The sequence below is a fragment of the Osmia bicornis genome, chromosome 3, assembly GCF_907164935.1.
Source record: "Osmia bicornis bicornis chromosome 3, iOsmBic2.1, whole genome shotgun sequence".
NCBI classification, from domain to species: domain Eukaryota; kingdom Metazoa; phylum Arthropoda; class Insecta; order Hymenoptera; family Megachilidae; genus Osmia; species Osmia bicornis.
The window spans coordinates 3,944,137-3,959,877 of record NC_060218.1 but is presented as its reverse complement, the minus strand read 5'-3'; the positions used below and the strand labels follow the sequence as shown (position 1 = coordinate 3,959,877).

At 28.6% G+C, this 15,741-nt stretch overlaps 7 protein-coding genes and 1 long non-coding RNA gene across 10 annotated transcripts; 3 read left to right on the top strand and 5 right to left on the bottom strand.

Moving 5' to 3' along the window:
• The first annotated feature begins 53 nt into the window (after positions 1–53).
• On the top strand, positions 54–3,649 carry LOC114871633 (E3 SUMO-protein ligase ZBED1-like). The gene is made up of 5 exons (XM_029177779.2): positions 54–1,670; positions 1,749–2,164; positions 2,240–2,394; positions 2,470–2,775; positions 3,040–3,649. The coding sequence occupies exons 1-5, from the start codon at positions 387–389 to the stop codon at positions 3,099–3,101; spliced, it is 2,223 nt and encodes a 740-aa protein (XP_029033612.2). The 5' UTR covers positions 54–386; the 3' UTR covers positions 3,102–3,649.
• A 166-nt stretch (positions 3,650–3,815) lies between these two features.
• LOC114871282 (transmembrane protein 138) lies at positions 3,816–4,878 on the bottom strand. The gene is made up of 4 exons (XM_029176980.2): positions 4,559–4,878; positions 4,414–4,486; positions 4,119–4,293; positions 3,816–4,048 (listed from the first exon to the last, which is right to left on the bottom strand). The coding sequence occupies exons 1-4, from the start codon at positions 4,690–4,692 to the stop codon at positions 3,942–3,944; spliced, it is 489 nt and encodes a 162-aa protein (XP_029032813.1). The 5' UTR covers positions 4,693–4,878; the 3' UTR covers positions 3,816–3,941.
• Positions 4,879–5,019: 141 nt separating this feature from the next.
• Positions 5,020–7,230, top strand: LOC114871255 (XK-related protein 6-like). Of its 2 annotated transcripts, none has more exons than XM_029176932.2 (5): positions 5,020–5,123; positions 5,248–5,673; positions 5,746–6,067; positions 6,143–6,298; positions 6,358–7,230. In XM_029176932.2, the coding sequence occupies exons 2-5, from the start codon at positions 5,368–5,370 to the stop codon at positions 6,834–6,836; spliced, it is 1,263 nt and encodes a 420-aa protein (XP_029032765.1). In that variant the 5' UTR covers positions 5,020–5,123; positions 5,248–5,367; the 3' UTR covers positions 6,837–7,230. The 2 variants fall into 2 exon arrangements, with proteins under 2 accessions (XP_029032765.1, XP_046141018.1); XM_046285062.1 differs by having other exon boundaries at positions 5,021–5,123; positions 5,199–5,673.
• LOC114871275 (dynein light chain roadblock-type 2) lies at positions 6,739–8,519 on the bottom strand. Its single transcript, XM_029176966.2, has 3 exons — positions 8,257–8,519; positions 8,104–8,182; positions 6,739–8,036 (listed from the first exon to the last, which is right to left on the bottom strand). The coding sequence occupies exons 1-3, from the start codon at positions 8,257–8,259 to the stop codon at positions 7,825–7,827; spliced, it is 294 nt and encodes a 97-aa protein (XP_029032799.1). The 5' UTR covers positions 8,260–8,519; the 3' UTR covers positions 6,739–7,824.
• A 207-nt stretch (positions 8,520–8,726) lies between these two features.
• Positions 8,727–9,773, bottom strand: LOC114871268 (NAD(P)H-hydrate epimerase). Its single transcript, XM_029176958.2, has 2 exons — positions 9,681–9,773; positions 8,727–9,579 (listed from the first exon to the last, which is right to left on the bottom strand). Exon 2 carries the CDS (start codon positions 9,534–9,536, stop codon positions 8,832–8,834), a length of 705 nt encoding a protein of 234 aa, XP_029032791.1. The 5' UTR covers positions 9,537–9,579; positions 9,681–9,773; the 3' UTR covers positions 8,727–8,831.
• Positions 9,774–9,997: 224 nt separating this feature from the next.
• Positions 9,998–11,886, bottom strand: LOC114871264 (BRISC and BRCA1-A complex member 2-like). The gene is made up of 4 exons (XM_029176944.2): positions 11,527–11,886; positions 11,142–11,443; positions 10,683–11,060; positions 9,998–10,614 (listed from the first exon to the last, which is right to left on the bottom strand). Exons 1-4 carry the CDS (start codon positions 11,612–11,614, stop codon positions 10,240–10,242), a joined length of 1,143 nt encoding a protein of 380 aa, XP_029032777.1. The 5' UTR covers positions 11,615–11,886; the 3' UTR covers positions 9,998–10,239.
• Positions 11,887–12,391: 505 nt separating this feature from the next.
• LOC114871347 (tubulin alpha-3 chain-like) lies at positions 12,392–14,709 on the bottom strand. The gene is made up of 9 exons (XM_029177131.2): positions 14,517–14,709; positions 14,141–14,363; positions 13,957–14,061; positions 13,687–13,883; positions 13,501–13,593; positions 13,232–13,417; positions 12,906–13,154; positions 12,665–12,828; positions 12,392–12,595 (listed from the first exon to the last, which is right to left on the bottom strand). The coding sequence occupies exons 1-9, from the start codon at positions 14,526–14,528 to the stop codon at positions 12,469–12,471; spliced, it is 1,356 nt and encodes a 451-aa protein (XP_029032964.1). The 5' UTR covers positions 14,529–14,709; the 3' UTR covers positions 12,392–12,468.
• Positions 13,325–14,785, top strand: LOC114871358. Of its 2 annotated transcripts, none has more exons than XR_003788560.2 (4): positions 13,325–13,471; positions 13,731–13,837; positions 14,008–14,131; positions 14,703–14,785. It is a non-coding gene; the product is annotated as an uncharacterized LOC114871358 (long non-coding RNA). The 2 variants fall into 2 exon arrangements; XR_003788561.2 differs by having other exon boundaries at positions 13,731–13,890.
• Positions 14,786–15,741: the final 956 nt, after the last annotated feature.

Below are 15,741 nucleotides of genomic sequence, written 5' to 3'. Positions count from 1 at the left end.
GTATCTAGCGATATTTCATTGAACAAAAGAAAGTCGATAGCATCGTTACGAGAGCTAGTCGATAACCGATCGTGCATCGTTCTTTTCGAAACGAGAAATTGAAGTTCGATATCTGTAAAATAATTCGTCAAACGCTACTTTGAGATATCGGAATTTTCGCGGTAAATTTGTTATTCTATTATAACAAGAGGAGAAGATAGATTAATAAAAAAGAGTTATATATTCTTTAAAAACAGTTGAATTTTAAATTATGCAACGAAAATCCTCCATTTTGACGAAAAATAAGTCGTGTTAAGGATTAAAAATATGAGAAATACTATGCATATATACATTTTAATACTTAAAAGATAAGACGTGCCGGTATTTATGTATTTTACTTTGTAATTATGGAAAGTAAATCAATAATATTACCTAACAATGGAAAATCTGCTACAACAGATGATTCTAAAAGTGAGATGCAAATGATACTTGCCAAAATGATGGAAGAAAAACATACATATACTTATAAGAAATTAGTAGTACCCATGTCAATGAGAAGTATTTATTGGAAATTCTTTGGATTTCCAGCTACTGAAGATGGTGATATTCTTACTAAAGTCAAAATTGTATGTGTACTGTGTAAAACTCAGATTGCATATAATCGTAATACTAGTAATTTACGTATGCATTTGCAAAATAAACATGCTCAAGAACTTTTAGAATTAGAAGCTACTAATCCTCCTCGCAGACAGGTACTTTCTCAAGAGACAAAAGAGAGAAGAGCTCAAAAAAAATTATTAAAGGCAGGATTAACTTCTGCACAACATATTTATACCACTAATGCTGATGGTACTGTTCAAATAGATGGAGATATTCAGTTTGTAACTGATCCAAACATAACTTTATCTAATATTGAAGATGATATTTCAATTGGTCAACCGTTAAGAGTTATGATTAAAAGTGGTTCCAATATTGCAAACAATAGTCAGAATGTGGCCTTTCTTATGCCAGAAGATAATTCCATTAATCAAACAAGTATAGACGGCAAAACTGTGTCAGATGCTATAGCAGAATTTATCATAATGGATTTACAGTTACCAGAAGTGGTAGAGGGTAGAGGTTTTCAAAGATTAGTCGCTACATTACGCTCACCTTGTGAAATCCCTAGTAAAAATAAATTAGAAGAAGAAATAATACCAAAGATTTATGATGCCTTTCGTGAATCAGTGACCACAACTTTGTCTTGTATTAATAGCGAAGTAGGTTTAACAGTTGAAGAGTGGAGATCAAATTCTGATGAGAGATTTGTTACTATTTCTGTGTATTATCAAAATGTTGGTGAACCAGTTTTAGAATGTAAAGTACTAAGTACAATTCATGCACCTTTAGATTGGGAAGAGTCTCAATGGGGTAATACAATAGATTCTTTGTTACTTGATTGGGACTTGAAAATAGAAAAAATAACTGCAGTAGTAGTAGCCACGTCCAGATCAGAATTATTAACTGCTTTAACAAGCAGAGGATTAACATTGGTTCCTTGTTTATTGTATACTCTGCAAGTATGTGCTCAGGCTTGTTTTGAAAATCCAGAAGTTGCTACCATATTATCAAAATGCAGAGCAGTTATTGGAGCCATTATAAGTCATCCAGCTGCATCAGCAGCTTTGGCTATGCAAGAACAATTACTGGAGGTAAATGGAAAATCATAATATAAATGGCCACTCACAGAATTATGAATTCACTTAAAAATTTATTTAATGTTATTGCAGTTAGAGGAAAACACTATGTTGATAGATTATCCACCTGTATGGACATCAACATATAACATGCTTGAACAAATAGTCCTGCGTCATAATATTGTAACATCAATTTTAGAGAGCATGGAAGGTGTGGATCAGGAAGTAGTTGATCTAACAAGCGAACAGTGGAAAATTGTGGAAGATCTCGTAAATGTTCTAGAGCCATTCAAGGTTACAATTATGACCCTTAGCGAAGAGAAGATGCCTTTAATATCATTATTAAAACCATTGCTTTGGCAATTGGTGTCTTCTCATCTAAAAGTTAAGGAAACTGATAGCGATATAGCTAAATCATTTAAAGAGTCTTTATCTGATATGCTTTGTGATAGATATGCAGATTATAATGTTACTCTTTTACTTCAAATTGCAACTACTCTTGATCCAAGGTAATTATAAATTATGAGTAATTATAGAAATATAAATGCATTTAAGTATAATTTACATTGTATATTGTGTATTAGGTTCAAACAACTACCATATGCCACAGAGGAAGATAAAAACTTAGTTGCAGCTCCTATAAAAGAGATGTTGACTAAATTAATACAAGAAGAATCTGGTGATATTGGTAACATTAAAGTTGAAGAAGAACCTCCAAATAAAAAGAGTCGTTTATCAGGTTGGTATTATAAATTGTCTAATGATTTTTATCTTTCTTATTAACAAAAGTAGAATATATTATAATTACATGTAGGTATGGAACTTTTACTTGGAGGTTTATGTTCAATGAAAAGTGGAATGCCCGCAGAAGAAAAAGCTGATCTTGAACTTGTACAGTATCATTCTGAATCTACTGCACCACTTGATTATTGTCCTCTTCAGTGGTGGGCTAAAATTTCTGCAAAATGTCCGAACTTGGGCAAGTTGGCTTGTAGATATAATTGTGTACCTGCATGTTGTGCACCACCCTCAAGAATACCGGCAGAAATACAAGTTTTATATGATACGAGACGAGCTGCATTACCGCCTCATTTGATAGACAAGCTACTCTTTCTTCATGGTAATCATACTGTTTAAAAACATTACATTTTAGTAATATTTATTTAAAGGTATTATTTTTTCTAATATATGAAACAATCTTTGAAAGGAGATTTATTTCTTCAAATTAAAAATGATACTTTTATTACATTTGAAAGAGATAATAAGCCCAACCAATTATTGATTTGAAATAATTTTTTTTTAACATAGTATTAAAATATTTGTTAAACAGTTAAAATCATCTTATTTTATTGTTTAATTATGTTGATGTTAAAATTTTTAACAGAATTTTGGACATCAAAACTGCTGTACAGAAATATAAAAAGGCTAAAGCATAATAACAGTTAAATCAATAAAAGAACATGTTATTTATAAAGAATGATGAGGGATAATAGTTTTGCATTTTCAAAACTTGTGATGTATTAAAATGTATAAAAACTTTTACATATTATATTTTTTTATAAAATAATGAAAATAAAATTTCAATACAATAGACATTACATAGGTATTGTAAATAATTTCAATAGAATTTCTTTTTTACTTGCTCTTTAAGACTTACAAAAAAAGTACTGTTGACTTATTTACTGCAAATGATGCTTTATTACGACGGCACATAAACTTCATTTTTCTGCATTAAATGGTTCCCATAAACTTGACTTGTTTATGGTAATTCTTTTAGCAATGAATAAATTATTAGATTAAAAAATATATTCTTGTGATATTAACTTATATTTTAAAATGTTAAAAGTAGTACAAACTGCATTGTTTATATCATAAGTAACAAAATATGTACCATAAATTGCTGCTTGTTCTCATTCATATAATGATTGATACTTTAATGTTTAAATGTAGTTTTGTATGTAATGTAAACTACATATGTATATTTAAAATTGTACAAAATTGTACATTTTATTTTCATAACATATAAATACAATTGTAAAAAAAAGTACTTTTTATACTGTATATAAAATGAATTATTTCAAAAATACATTAAACTGTAATTATTTTTAAATAATCTAGATTAGAATATAAAATTTATATATTTACATTATTAAAATTTTTTATGTTAAATATCATTGTAACATTATTATAAACAAGATAAAAAAAATGTACATAAAATTATAAAAGGCATGTACTGTCATCATTTTGCATTTCTGACAATCACTGTAATTTATTCTAAAAGATTAACTATGAAAGACTAAATTGATTTTGAACCCATGTAGAACTTTCATAGAATCTTGGATCTGCAATTCTGAGGGATGTTCTTTTATAAAAGTAGTAATATAAAACTGCAACTTTAATATACAGAAATGTAAAAATAAGAACATTAAAAATTATGTATATAATATTTAATTTTGAATATACCTCCTCTGTGTAATGAATAAAGTACATGGAATTCTTTGGACCAATGGTATTTGAAGGATGATGACCAATGCACTTTAATATCCCATATATGTAGACTAATACTTAATATCATGTATATAATACATAATATTAATGTTATACGAAATTTTGTATACAACAATTGTATTAATCCTATCTGCATAACAAAAAAAAAATACAATTAGTCTTTGATATGTAATAAACTAATACCTTGGAGAATACTGTGGCATTAGAAAATCACATATTAAATTTTGACTATTATTATTTAAATAATTACCTGAAAAATGTAGGTGGAAAAGAAATTAACTAGTAAAATTGTAAGAGTTACAATAAGACAAATATCTTGAACCCTAAAAAATTAAAATTAAAATAAAATTATGATCAATGTGTTGAAAAAAAAAAACAATAACGTTCATATGTACATGTAAAGAATTAATAAATTAATTGGATTTTGTCGAGAGAAATTAGCAAACGAATTAACGAAGATATCAAACAGTAGTATTAAATACTGCACAATTATAGTCACTGAATATTTTTTACTATTTAATGTATTCATTTATCACAGAAAAACTATTCATTTATCAGTAACAAATTCTTATTCAAAAAACTATAGTTTCATCCTACGCTTGTATTCTAATGGTTACTATGCCAACATTAAATACGTATAGGGCGTACAAGTTTGTAACAATGTGTAATTATTAGCATGTCAAAAAATAAATAGAAACTTTTGGTACATATTACATATGTTTTAAGTATATACACAGAAATATATATTTGTATGTCTTTTAAGATCTGTATAGCTAGAGAAAGATAATATTAATTTATTTCAGTTTGTGTTAAAACATTTTTATCCCATAACAATGTAAAATGAATTTCAAAAATTTATTTAATTTGTTACAAAACATCAATTTAAACAATACCATTGTTTTTTTTATACATTAGTACAAAGTACGTTTGTATTAGTAATGCACCACTTGTTATACAAAAGTAAGTTCCATTATATATTTTAAAATGCATTGAACTGTATTCGTACATTAATTCAGATATATATTTACTATTCAGAACAGTTGATAAAATGAAAATGAATATCTGATATTGTATAAATTTCCAGATAAACAAAAACATATTTTCATCAAGGTTAGGTTTACCATTCAAAGATAGTGTGAAAAATGAATGGAACAAATGTATTATAACTGAGAGGAGTTGATGATTTTAACTACCATGGTTAAAAATGGAAATCGCAAATAATAAACATCTACATACACGACAAATAATTGGTATTTTTCCTGTATTGGAATTGGATATTGATGATGTAGATGTTCCTTTAAAAAATCCAAGTATATCCTATTTGGATATATTTTTTCTGGTGTCTTCAATAATTATGCATGTTTTAGACATGGCAATTGACATAAATCTTGCTATTAGATATTTATTAGCAAACAAAATAACATATTTTGTATGGACAACTGTTTTTATTTTTTTACCTTCATTCATAAATGTCATAATCAGCAGAAAAATGCAACGACAAGATAATAATGTAATTACATACTCATTTCATTTACATGTTTCATTTTAATTGCACTAAAAGCAATTTGCTTTTTTTTTATAGAGAAATACAGAATCAGATCAATCAGAATTCAAATGTGTACATAAAATGCTATCAAAAAAATTATATTGCATTGTAGTTATAGCATTTCAATTAGCACCAGTACTGCGTTACTATCAAACTTTGAAATATGCTATCAAAGCATACAAGTTTAAAAAACAAGAAAATCGAAATGGTCAAAAGAAATATTATCTGAAAATGCTCAAGGAGGATCAAGATGTTGCATTGTTAAGGGTGTTTGAATGTTTTCTTGAAGCAGCACCTCAACAAATTTTACAGTTAACTATATTATTGAAACACTATCATAGCAGTATTAATTTTGAGTGTACATATATTTTTATATAACCATTATGACATTACATGTATAGCAGACTGAAATTTATATTTGTATTTATTATAGTTATTCATCAAGTAGCTAGTATCCTAAGTTCACTTGGAAGTATGGGATGGGCAATGGCTAGTTATCATCGTAGCATTAGATTGGTTCAACAAGATAAGTTAAATATTGGTGTTACAGGAACAGTTTTGCAATTTTTATGGCACTTTTGTACAACAGGTATGTAAGCTATGATTGTTTAAGAGAATTAGCTTCTAAAATTTCAACTAAATTTTCAGTTTCAAGAATATTATCTTTAAGTGTTGTTGCAAGTATATGGCCACTATACACTGCCATTGGTTGTATTTGTCACTGGATAGGTATGACTGCATGGATCATTATTGATTCTCATGGTATGTTAGAATTCTGTAGAAATCACAATCATGCTCCACATTATACTCCAAAAATTAAAGAACGTATCAATTCAATATTATTTTCCTTAGTAATTGGTATAGTTCACATATTTATATATTTAAATGCTGTAGATGGTAGTACATTTCTCAAACATGTGTTTTTTTATATAGTATGTTTTCTTGAAAATATAACAGCAACTGTATTCTGGATATGTACATCATCAAATGAAGTTAAAAATTCTTGGTACTTCAATGTACTTACTATTCTTTGTATTATACCTTTTCTGTTAGGTATAACAGCTATGACCGTTTATTACAGTGCTTTCCATCCCTCCTTAAAACATCAAAACTCTGTAAACACGTAATTTTTATTAAAAAAATACTAGTCCATCTAGTAAACATTTTTATTCAGACTCATGAACAAAATTTAGTTGATTTGTATATTTATTTATGTAGGATTTGTAATTAAGTGATGTCTATTTATACTAATTACTTTGACTATATTTCTGATATATTTAATTTTGTACCTGGTATATGTTATTCTTGTGTACACTAATAATTATTATAACAGATTTGCAATTAGATAAACGAATATAGTGGTCGTTATATATTCAAGAAAATATACATTAAATATTTTAATATTTAAGATTTCACTCTTGAGACTGAGAAAATTACATGACCATATATAATAATCGCGTGTGCGATACGATTTTTATTGTATTTTCTTAATAATTATATTACAAAATTTTTATATTTTTACACGAGTACTGAAGAATTAGAAGTATGTAAAAATCAAATAAGAAACAAAAATTGTAACACTGATTAGTATACTTCTATAAAGCTAACTATTACCAATATATTTTTTTAAATTTAATGTATTTTACATACTTTTGTATTAAATAAAATTAATCATTTCTATAATAAATATATTATTTTCTTCACATGAATGAAGGTTTTATATGATTTTAAGTATTTTAAATTAATAAGATAACATCTATTGTTTTATTTTAATGAAAATTTATTAAAAAATAACAGCATGAAGTACTAATTACATAACACATAAACACTGTAATTGTGTTAATTATAATAAATAAAATTTTTTCAAAAGATCTAAGTAATAAAAATTTCCATTTAAAGCAGTCATTCTGTAATATTTGAAGTCATCTTACTATGCAGTGCAATATTATTTGACAATAATTATAAAGTACATTCTTTAATATTGTTTGAAAATCAACATTTTATATGATACTTGCATAGTGTAATTAACATTGCAACAGAATATGTCACGTGAAATAATATATTAGTGATTTATAAACCATGTATCCTTGTATGTAGTACTTTTTCTTTTGGATATCAGTCAACTGGATTTTGTATTACAATGAGTATAAATTCTTTGTCTGGAGCAACCATAATTTCATGTTTTTTGCTTCGAATACGTAAAAATGTAAGATCATTTGTTGGGTCCAAATCTCTTACTACAGATCTTGCTTTATCTGACAACTGACTTATCAGTCCTGCATACTGAACTGTTGTAGTATTGTCCAATGTAGATTTGATTGGAATACCTGAATAGAAATTTGTTAAATTTTGTCTACCAGTCACATAAAAACTATAGATTAAAACACAACACACCTTCTGCATTGACTACAATTGTTCCAACTACTCCTTTATGTGATTGAATACGTTTCATAGTTTCCTCGACTTCTTGTGCCTTAAAAATGGTATATTAATCCAAAACATTCAATACAATTTACAAATTGAATTTACGATTTGTCGTAAACTTACCATTTTTTAAATCTGCTATCTTATATTGATTTAAGTGTAATATTAATAATACAATTGATAATTAGAATTTAGAGTGAATTTAACATTTAAAAATATCGATTAAATTCAGCCAACTAATAGCTGTTTGTGTATTTTCTACTAATCTGAATTAAAGGAAGCAAAAAGTGACATCAATATTTTGGGGTTAACGCTGCCTAGATACACAAAATCATGGAAAAGATGTAAGATAGACCCAAGCGAAGCATTTTCTTGTACAGTTCCTCGTTTTTTCTATAGGGCGCAGTTCATTCGTTTTCTGCGCTCGACCGCACGCTCATTCGCAGCTCGTATATGTGAAGATGTATCCGTCGACCGAATCGACTTCAAAGTAACTTCAATTACTTTGGAAAATAAATCATTTTAGAAAAGTAATAAATTAATTAAAGAATCGGAGAGTATTTGTAACTGTTATTATTGATGCAATGCTTAAATTGTTTTTATTACACACATTTTATTAATAATTATACATACATAATTTTATAATAAAAGTTATTAAAACTTCATATAATGGAAATAACTTTATGTTATATGAATATTTAAGATAAGGGAACAATTAAATCTGTGTTTGGATATTCAGGTAGATTAAGATTATATTCTTTTTCTAATTTTTTTGGCACAAATCTGCCACCTAAGTAATGGTATTTACCTTCAAATTTTTTAGCACATAATTTTGGTGCTGTTAATGATATCAGCATTTCTGGTTTTATACCACCTTCTGTGGGTGGACCATTTTCAACGTTCCAACCAGAGGGTATATCTATACTACAAATTGGGATACTTGTTTTTTCTAGTAGATCAATAATTGGAATGAATGTTTCTCTGACAGGTGGTTTAAAACTAAATCCAAATAATGCATCCACTATAAGAGCAAAGTGATGCATTTGTTTTGCTGCAAAATCTTCTATATTATTTTCTACCACAGAAATGTCATTTTCAATGCATTGATGTAATAGATTTTCATACAAAGTATTGCTTGTTCTTTTAGGATAATAAATTTCAGGAGAGTATCCAAATTGTTTCAAATGTCTAGCACAAACTAATCCATCACCTCCATTATTTCCTGGTCCACAGCAAACTAAAATCTTTTGTGCAGAATTTTTAAATAATGGGTAAGTTCGAGCAATAGCAATAGCACAGCTCTGTCCAGCAAGTTCCATCAACTGATCCACACTGAATTTATACTTTTCAAATAAATCTTTATCTATATTAATGCTTTCTTGTTGATTCAGGTACTTCACCATAGTGGTATATGATAGTTTATCAAAAGAAAAAATTAATTTATTGCTAGACAAAATGGGTTTTATATAACTTCTAATAAATGATACCATTTATATTAACATTTAAAACATAACCCCTTATATTATACACGTTGTCTTTTTATTTACCTTAGTAACACGAATAAATATTGTGAATAATTAAGCAATTAAAAAATTGATCTGAGATCACTTGAGTACAAATTATATGTTGTAAAATAATTTTGCGCAGAGGGAGCATGCTTGAGCTAATCAGAATTAACATGCGCAGATCGAACAAAAACTTATCGTGCGACAGGTGATGTATGTATGTATATATGTACATACATACAATATAGGTCTCTCCTTGAAAAAATAACATGTACAGATTTCTTTTGTTTTGGAATATAAATGATATATTCCATACATTGAAAAATATTGTGTTGTCAATCATATAACAATATAAGCAATTAATTATTATATAAAATTTTAATCACTTTTTTTACATGACAAATATATTATATTTTATGTACCTTAATATTACTTGAATATGTTTGTCATTATTTTTAAAGAGAACTCAAAAAATAATTCTATCTATATATACATTACAAATACATATCACATTTGTTATATAAAGAAGTTAATGTAAATAGTTAACACAGAAATTAAGTTGTGAATAAATGTAACAAACTGATCATAAACTAGATTATTATTATGAACAATAATTTTTAACCGTATTCTGTTTAAATGACTTAATAGCATGTTTAATACATAAAAGTAATTTTTTGACCTTAAAAAATGAATCCCAATTTACTTTATATGGAAAATCTTCAAAAACTTCACTATATGCACTGTGAGGTCCTTCCATATGGTATAATGAATTAAGTAAAATTATAGGTTTTTCATTAGGAAATCCTGCAGGAAGTTCTATCTTTACCATAACATGAAAGTCTTCTTGATCACTTAAAACCATCGTTATATAACTATACTTTACACTATCCCATTCTTGAACAGAAGGAAACTGTACTGCTAATATAGCTGATATATATTCTCTTCTTTTTATTAAACTTTGATTTATTGAATTTATCTGAAATAAAAAGTTTATTTTAATAATAATTCAATAATATATTATTAATTAAAACGAAATTTATATACCTTGTCTGTTATACATTTTTTTACTTCTGGTATATAATCTATCAAGAATTTATTTGGTGGTAATGGTGGTAAGTTTAATGCTCTTGGTCCACCAAGAGCTTCTTCCAAAGATTTTGAGAAAAAGATATGTGCTATAATACGATTCCAATCTGTCCCAGAAAATATTATAAGAAGCATTGCTGCATCACTTTCTGACTTATAAGTACGAGCTTCTAACTGTGATACATCCACAGATAAACTTATTACAAATCTAGCCTCTGTAGGTTTTGAGCCAAATGGTAGTAATATCATTTCAACATCTTCTGGCTTTACTTCTGTTGATGTCATTAGCATATTACATTCAAGTTGTAATTTGTCTTGTTTCTGAAGTAACTGCATCTAATACAAAAAATACATGTAAATATTAAGTTTATTAGAAATTATAGGTGATAAATTATACTTGATAAATAAACTTCAAACCTGATGTTGTTTATAACATGATAAAAGTTCAATAAGAACATTCAATAAAGCATGTTTATCATTAGGATTCCATTCGGTAAGGCTAGGTACTTTAACAGACAAAGTATTAATATCTGTATCTACTAAGAAGGAATTATCATTAAATATGAAGTCAGGACCCATTTCAGGATACTGTGAGTCAAAAAATACATTCCAAGCTAAATTCTGTCTGGCATAAGGAATAAGTAATCTAAAACGATCTCCTTCTACTTTGCCACAGCTGGATGATACAGAATGTAATTCAACTGATCCATGGCATACTCCTTAAAAAAGGTAAAAATACACAAATATAACAAATATTTAACATTTATTATAATACATTATTTAAACAGAACAAGTAACTTACCAATTTTATCAGTTGACAGAACATCCATTAAAAGTGGCTTAATATGAGATTCAACGTGAGTTAAAATTGGATATTGTTGACTTAACATTGTAATAATTATATCTTATAAAATTTACATTCCACAAACAATAGCAATAAGTTTTTTCACTATAATTTCGCACTCGGCAATTTGACGTTTATATATATTCACAGAACGATTATTTTTTATACAATTTCTTGTTTCAATACAATTGCATATATCAAAATTTGTATATTAATAAATGTTTTATTATAAAACCACGCAGAATATTAAATATTTTATACGTAGCTCGTTGACAATTGAATAGCATTTCCAATGAATACAGATAAAACAAGATTAGACGTGCTTTTATTTTCGAGGGGTTTTGAATTTGTGCGCCATCTGTTCTATTTTAATATAAAAATGTGAAACACTTTGCACTGTATATACTTCTATTTTTTAGAAATCAGTCAAAATCAGCACAAGACCGAAAAATTATTAAAATAATTGTTTGACAATCTTGTATTTTAAAAAGATCGCCATAAATTAAATATTTTTAAAATTCGATCCCATCGCCATCTATGCAGAAAGAACGGAAATTACTCAACAACTTACCGATTGAATTTCTTTTCTTTTATTAATACGCTCTTGGGACCCCACTCGGGTCCATGCGCAAGATTGAATCTTTTTTCTTTATCAATATTGAATTTCAGAAACAAGGGAATATTGGCGCCATTTATCAAGAAGCTGCGGAAACTAGTCGGTGAATAGTTTCCGACGTTTTTGAATAGATGGCGCTGGTGTCGAATTTTAAAAATCATTTCTGACGGTCTGTTTAAAATGCAAGTTTGTCAAACAAATAGTATGTATAATTAATTCCATTTATTTATTACATCTTAATAAGTACGCTTATGTAAATAATATATGTTTTAACGCATTTCAAATTAGTATTCTTCTTCATCTTCGGTATTAACAGCATCTTCCTGTACTTCTCGATAATCCAGTTCTAAAGCCGCTAAATCTTCTCTCGCTTCAGCGAATTCACCTTCTTCCATACCTTCACCAACGAACCTATGATTTTGTTTATTATATTACACTATTTAAAGTTTCAATTATGCATTTTGATAAGATAGAATTTACCAATGAACGAATGCTCTTTTGGCGTACATGAGATCAAATTTGTGATCAATTCTAGCCCATGCTTCTACTATGGCAGTAGTATTGCAGAGGCAACATACAGCCCTTTCTACTTTAGCAAGATCACCGCCTGGTACCACAGTAGGAGGTTGATAATTAATTCCCACCTAAAGGAATATCAATATTAACATTTATTATTTAATTACAGGGTTAATATTCTTGTTTTATACTATTTCACTCAAACCTTAAAACCGGTCGGACACCATTCAACAAATTGAACATGTTTCTGCCTTTTGAGTGTTGCTATCGCCGAATTTACATCTTTTGGGACTACATCTCCTCTGTAAAGCATACACACAGCCATATATTTACCGTTACGAGGATCGCAATTTACCATTTGATGATTTGGTTCAAAACAAGAGTTTGTTATATCAGCTACGCTAATTCTTTCATGACCAGCATTCGCAGCCGATAAAACGGGAGCGTATGTTGCCTACATAAAATACGGTAAGTTATTTGACTACATATTTCTTCCATTGAAAGTTATAAAATGTTTCTTATTCAACTTACCAAAGGAAAATGGATACGAGGATATGGAACTAAATTTGTTTGAAATTCGGTAATATCAACGTTAAGAGCTCCATCGAATCGTAAACTGGCTGTTATCGAGGAAACGATTTGTCCAATTAAACGATTCAAATTTGTATATGTAGGTCTGTCGATGTTCAAATTCCTTCTACACAGCTCATAAATAGCCTACAAAATGCAGTTAATCATTAATGAACTAACATCAAAGATATTATAGCCAATGTAAGTATATAGAACCTATATATATATACTTGATTGTCAACTATGAAGGCCACCTCGCAGTGTTCTAATGTTGGATGTGTATAAAGAATTGCGTTATATGGCTCTACAACCGCCGTCGATACCTAATAAGTGGCATATTATTACACTTATTATGAATAGATTATTTTAATTATTAATATTTCGTTTATATGAAATTAACTATTTGATGTATGTACCTGAGGCGCCGGGTAAATACTAAAGGTCAGTTTACTTTTTTTAGGATAATCGGCGGACAATTGTTCCATCAATAAGCTTGAAAATCCTGATCCTGTACCACCACCGAATGAATGGAAAATTAAAAAACCTTGCAAACCTTTGCACATTTCGGTGAGCCTTCGAATTCGATCCAAAGTGAGATCTATGATTTCTTTCCCTGAAAAGTAAATTTTTCTAAGAATATATAAAAACCTTTCTTTATATGATATGCGAAACTTAACGCGACACACCTATCGTATAATGTCCTCGAGCATAATTATTTGCGGCATCCTCTTTTCCAGTAATCAATTGCTCTGGATGAAACAACTGCCTGTACGTACCTGTACGAACTTCATCTAAAATATCAACAGTTCAAACATAGGAACTAATTAATTGTTCTGGAAAAACATTGAAACTTTTCACACGGTAACTTGCCTACTACTGTTGGTTCAAGATCAACGAAAACTGCTCTTGGAACGTGCTTCCCAGAGTCTGTTTCGGAAAAAAATGTATTGAAAGAATCCTCTCCGGAACCTACGGTGGAATCGCTGGGCATTTGCCCGTCAGGATGGATTCCATGCTCTAAACAATACAGTTCCCAACACGCATTACCCATTTGGACTCCTGCTTGTCCGATGTGGATAGATATGCATTCCCGCTGTAATGATTTACAAACGAGAAAATTTCAATCTCCGTGATTAATTAAAAGAAGTACCGCGCTTAATTTGAAGCTCAAAATATATTGAATTGTTTGAAAATTTGCAAACAATTTTATACAATAAGATAAGTTAATCTTCTAGTTATATAATACCTTCTTTGCCATCTTTTTATTTTTTATACGTTTTTAAACGGTACTAATAATAAATCTATACACTTATGCGATGGTAGAAAAACGCGGATACGTTTAGTGTTTCGTTTTTGTTCAACATTTTAAGAAAAATATTAATAAAATAGACAAGAGAATGTTAGTTATCGAATTTAAATATTTTCGTTTCAGAGAAACACATGGAGATGGTTTAAACAGGAGATTCCTCTGGATAACAAGCTTGGATACTCAACAAGGAGTGATTACAAACTGACATGACATGTCGAATTTCTATCGACAGGAAGCGATCTTATACCTGTCAGTAAGTTCGAAGCTTTTTACCTTGACCTAACATCTACTTTTCCTATTAATCATTCAGCGGTGCTTTAAAAAAAGACCACCGTTTCATTGTTATAGTCGTAAGCATTTTATAGTTGGTGCAATGACAATTCGCTATAGGCCAAAGCATATCAGTCATAAACTTTTATCAGTATACTTTGCATTCTTTAGCCGCATGATGCTAAATATCGATTTTAATAGGTTGACATACTGTAACCATAGCAGCTTGATCGAACATCGCATGACACGATTTTACGATTCATCAGATAGATGATCGTCAGGCGTAATGACTTATTAGTTTTACAATTAAGCCTGTTGTTCGTTATGTGTTTCAATACACATAATGTGTAACTATTTCAAAATGGTACATTGAACGAAATGTAATTGAATTCGAAAGATTATTAATTCGGTGAACAATAGAATAAATCAATTTATATTAGCTCATCGGGCAAAATTTTAAATCTTATTGATTCGAACACAACGAATATAAGCTTCGATATTGATAGATATTGTATAAATTAAGTAGTGTTATCAATATTTAATGATACATACTGCAGACTATAATATATTAATTGCGAAATAGATAAAGCGGCTTATATTTAAAAAATTTTTAAATCTGGCCACAACATATACGTCTTTTTTAAATTTAATAATAAAAGCAAACAATAAAACGCTATTATGTAGTGTTAAGAAATAGAATTCGATATTAGAATTTTAAATATGTAAGGTACGATTTACCTTCAATATTTTATAAAATATTTATTCTACTTTGATGTATTCATACACGTGCCTCAACTTCAAGTACCGTCTTACGTATATGATTTACCATCGACAGTTCTTTAATCGGTCGATTACACTAAGAGGGTACCATCGTATTCTAATTATGATGCCT

What these genes read in the sequence shown, in the direction of transcription:
- LOC114871633 (XM_029177779.2), top strand. Translation starts at nt 387, where the DNA reads ATGGAAAGTAAATCAATAATATTACCTAACAATGGAAAATCTGCTACA. An exon ending in TGCAAGAACAATTACTGGAG is followed by an intron (nt 1,671 to 1,748) that starts GTAAATGGAAAA and finishes ATGTTATTGCAG; the next exon opens with TTAGAGGAAAACACTATGTT. An exon ending in CAAGCTACTCTTTCTTCATG is followed by an intron (nt 2,776 to 3,039) that starts GTAATCATACTG and finishes AATTTTTAACAG; the next exon opens with AATTTTGGACATCAAAACTG.
- LOC114871282 (XM_029176980.2), bottom strand. Translation starts at nt 4,692, where the DNA reads ATGAATACATTAAATAGTAAAAAATATTCAGTGACTATAATTGTGCAG. An exon ending in AATTTATTAATTCTTTACAT is followed by an intron (nt 4,487 to 4,558) that starts GTACATATGAAC and finishes TTAATTTTTTAG; the next exon opens with GGTTCAAGATATTTGTCTTA. An exon ending in TTTCCACCTACATTTTTCAG is followed by an intron (nt 4,294 to 4,413) that starts GTAATTATTTAA and finishes TTTGTTATGCAG; the next exon opens with ATAGGATTAATACAATTGTT.
- LOC114871255 (XM_029176932.2), top strand. Translation starts at nt 5,368, where the DNA reads ATGGAAATCGCAAATAATAAACATCTACATACACGACAAATAATTGGT. An exon ending in TAGCAGTATTAATTTTGAGT is followed by an intron (nt 6,068 to 6,142) that starts GTACATATATTT and finishes TATTTATTATAG; the next exon opens with TTATTCATCAAGTAGCTAGT. An exon ending in ATGGCACTTTTGTACAACAG is followed by an intron (nt 6,299 to 6,357) that starts GTATGTAAGCTA and finishes CTAAATTTTCAG; the next exon opens with TTTCAAGAATATTATCTTTA.
- LOC114871275 (XM_029176966.2), bottom strand. An exon ending in AATTGTAGTCAATGCAGAAG is followed by an intron (nt 8,037 to 8,103) that starts GTGTGTTGTGTT and finishes ATTTCTATTCAG; the next exon opens with GTATTCCAATCAAATCTACA.
- LOC114871268 (XM_029176958.2), bottom strand. Translation starts at nt 9,536, where the DNA reads ATGGTGAAGTACCTGAATCAACAAGAAAGCATTAATATAGATAAAGAT.
- LOC114871264 (XM_029176944.2), bottom strand. Translation starts at nt 11,614, where the DNA reads ATGTTAAGTCAACAATATCCAATTTTAACTCACGTTGAATCTCATATT. An exon ending in TCTGTCAACTGATAAAATTG is followed by an intron (nt 11,444 to 11,526) that starts GTAAGTTACTTG and finishes ACCTTTTTTAAG; the next exon opens with GAGTATGCCATGGATCAGTT. An exon ending in CATGTTATAAACAACATCAG is followed by an intron (nt 11,061 to 11,141) that starts GTTTGAAGTTTA and finishes TTTTTGTATTAG; the next exon opens with ATGCAGTTACTTCAGAAACA.
- LOC114871347 (XM_029177131.2), bottom strand. An exon ending in CTCGTATCCATTTTCCTTTG is followed by an intron (nt 13,155 to 13,231) that starts GTAAGTTGAATA and finishes TATTTTATGTAG; the next exon opens with GCAACATACGCTCCCGTTTT. An exon ending in AAAAGAGCATTCGTTCATTG is followed by an intron (nt 12,596 to 12,664) that starts GTAAATTCTATC and finishes ACAAAATCATAG; the next exon opens with GTTCGTTGGTGAAGGTATGG.